Consider the following 2,771-nt stretch of genomic DNA (forward strand, 5'->3'; position numbering starts at 1 on the left):
TGGACGAAGCGACACAGAGAAGAAGAAGAAGCGCGGCGTGTTGAAAGTGCGAAAGTTTTTGCATTCGTTCAAGATATGAAGTAAAGTTTTGTACATGGCTTTAAAGCTTCGGCGTTCGGCGCTCACAACGCTCGCAGAGACGTCTAGCCGTCTTTCAGGGCCGAGAAGATGAAGATGATGAAGATGATGAAGATGATGATGAAGAGGATGAAGACGACGTGGCGATGAAGAGTAGGTGTGCTAGCCTCCGGGCGCCATATCGCGGGGCTCTTTGCATAAAATGTAAATCATCGTCAACGTCCTGAAATTGTATTACTGTGTCATTTTGGAACAAGCCCCGCCCTCCTCCCCCCTCCTCCGCCCACCCCCCCCCCCTTACCCCGATCTCGCGTTCCGCGGAAGATTTAAAATGTATCAACATGAGCAAGAAGAAGATTTTTTTTTTAGCTTCCTTTTTTTTCTGTTTCCTGCGTCGTCGCCGGCGTGGTCGTCATGGCGTTGGTCGTCATGGCGTCGGTCGTCGTCGTGTGTGGTTGTAGTTGCTGAACAGGAGGAGTGTTAAAATGGGAGTTCGGCCTGCGGGGGGCGCTGCAGGCTATAATCCGTCCCGCTCTGTGAGGTCGTCGTCCGGCTCCTCCGCCGCCTCGGCGTCCGGCCGCTCCTCGCCGTTCATGGTCGGGCTCCGAGACGACTTCAGCAGCTTCTCCTCCAGCTCGTGCAGCGACGGCTCCTTGTACATGCAGACTGCAGGAGGAGGACAGGTAACGTTTAAATATCACGACTGTCTGATACTTGACAGATACTTTTAAATGAGGACGGGGGAGGATGTCAGCGCCGAAATACCTTCCCGCCGATATACCTTCCCGCCCATATACCTTCCCGCCGATATACCTTCCCGCCAATTTACCTTCCCGCCCATATACCTTCCCGGCAATTTACCTTGCCGCCCATATACCTTCCCTGCAATTTACCTTCCCGCCGAAATACCTTCCCGTCAATTTACCTTCCCGCCGAAATACCTTCCCGCCGAAATACATTCCCGCCGAAATACCTTCCCGCCAATTTACCTCCCGCTGATATACCTTCCCGCCGATATGCCTTCCCGCCGATATACCTTGCCGCCGATATACCTTCCCGCCAATATACCTTCCCGCCAATATACCTTCCCCCCCGATTTGCCTTCCTGCCGATATACCTTCCCTCCAATTTACCTTCCCGCCGATTTACATTCCCGCAGATATATATGTCTCCAGTTTGTGGTCCCCCTGCTTCCTGTCTTTGTGCTAAGCAATGCTAAGCTAGCTAGCTAGTTAAATACGTAGATAGATCTTAATGAAATGGGAAATTATAGTGATTACAGCACAGAAAATAAATATAAATAAATATTTGGAAACAATATACATAAATACAATAAACATGAAATAATACTAGGATAAAATACAAGAGTATTTGAATATATACAAGCTGGGAATACAAAAATGTGCAACTGCTTAAATAGATATGTAAATGAACCTATAGCATGACAGCTGTGTAAGAACCAGGACAGATGTTCATGGCTGCTACACTTGGTCTTCTTCACGTGGTTCCCCTGCTTCCTGTCTTTCTACTAAGCTATGCTAAGCTATGCTAGGCTAGGCTAACCCTGTGGCAATCTATCTCTGCCTGGAGGGGGGGGGTGTCACCTTCGATGGGCCGGGGGACGAAGTGCGAGCACGGCTTGGTCTTCTTCACACGGTTCCCCTTCATCACCACACCGTCCTTGTTGAGGCCCAGGAACCAGGCCCGGCCCGACTCGTGCTGCCTGTACAGCGTCGACGAGTAGATCACGTAGTAGTTCTCAAAGACTGACTCCTTAAACTTACACTCAGCTGTAAAGATGTCCTGAAACAAACACACACAGACAGACACACACAGGGACACACAGTCACACACACACAGTTTAATTGTGTGGGCTTTTATTGTGAAGGAGCTACAGTACATAATAGCAGAGTTTGCTCCATCACTCGAAAAGAAACCTCCTAATCTGGAAAAACTAAATCATCAGACAGGCAGAGAGACCGGCAGGCAGGCAGACAGACAGATGTTCTTACTGATGTGTAGAGGTATCCCTCTGCATTCATGGCCATGTAGAGTCCGGCCTTCACTCCCTGCATGGCCACAACCCTCAGACCCACCGGGATCAGGTTAAACAGCGCTGCAGACAGAGACAGGCAGAGAGAGAGACAGAGTCAGAGACAGAGAGACGGTATATTCCAATAAACTCTTAATTGCCCCATTTACATGTGGAGATACGATGCTCTATACACGCTAAAAGTAGTGATTATTTACATGGAGTCTGGTGGAGATATGCTGCTCTATACACGCTAAAAGTAGTGATTATTTACATGGAGTCTGGTGGAGATATACTGCTCTATACACGCTAAAAGTAGTGATTATTTACATGGAGTCTGGTGGAGATATGCTGCTCTATACACACTAAAAGTAGTGATTATTTACATGGAGTCTGGTGGAGATATGCTGCTCTATACACACTAAAAGTAGTGATTATTTACATGGAGTCTGAGAGAAACTGAGAGAAAAGAGAGAGAGATGGAGGGATGAGGTAATCCTCAAGGACAGAGAGTGTGGGAGAGGATGAAGAGGAGGAAGAGGAGGAAGAGGAGGAGGAAGAGGCCTGTGGCGATGGCTGCTGTTAATCCTCCTTTATTTAACTCAGAAACACAGATGATCTGAGAGAGTGGGAGGGAGAGAGGGAGAGGGAGAGAGAGAGA

At 48.4% G+C, this 2,771-nt stretch overlaps 1 protein-coding gene across 1 annotated transcript in view; it reads right to left on the reverse strand.

Annotated features, from left to right (window-relative positions):
- Positions 1–478: 478 nt before the first annotated feature.
- LOC117938763 (fibroblast growth factor 12-like) overlaps positions 479–2,771 on the reverse strand; it is a 5,047-nt gene continuing 2,754 nt past the window's right edge. The window contains exons 2-4 of the mRNA XM_034863623.1: positions 2,091–2,194; positions 1,683–1,881; positions 479–744 (exon numbers count right to left, since the gene is read on the reverse strand). Coding sequence (XP_034719514.1) covers positions 596–744; positions 1,683–1,881; positions 2,091–2,194 — 452 coding nt within the window. The 3' untranslated portion in view covers positions 479–595. The remainder of the gene's footprint in view (positions 745–1,682; positions 1,882–2,090; positions 2,195–2,771) is intronic.

The sequence above is a fragment of the Etheostoma cragini genome, chromosome 3 (genome assembly GCF_013103735.1).
Source record: "Etheostoma cragini isolate CJK2018 chromosome 3, CSU_Ecrag_1.0, whole genome shotgun sequence".
NCBI lineage: Eukaryota > Metazoa > Chordata > Actinopteri > Perciformes > Percidae > Etheostoma > Etheostoma cragini.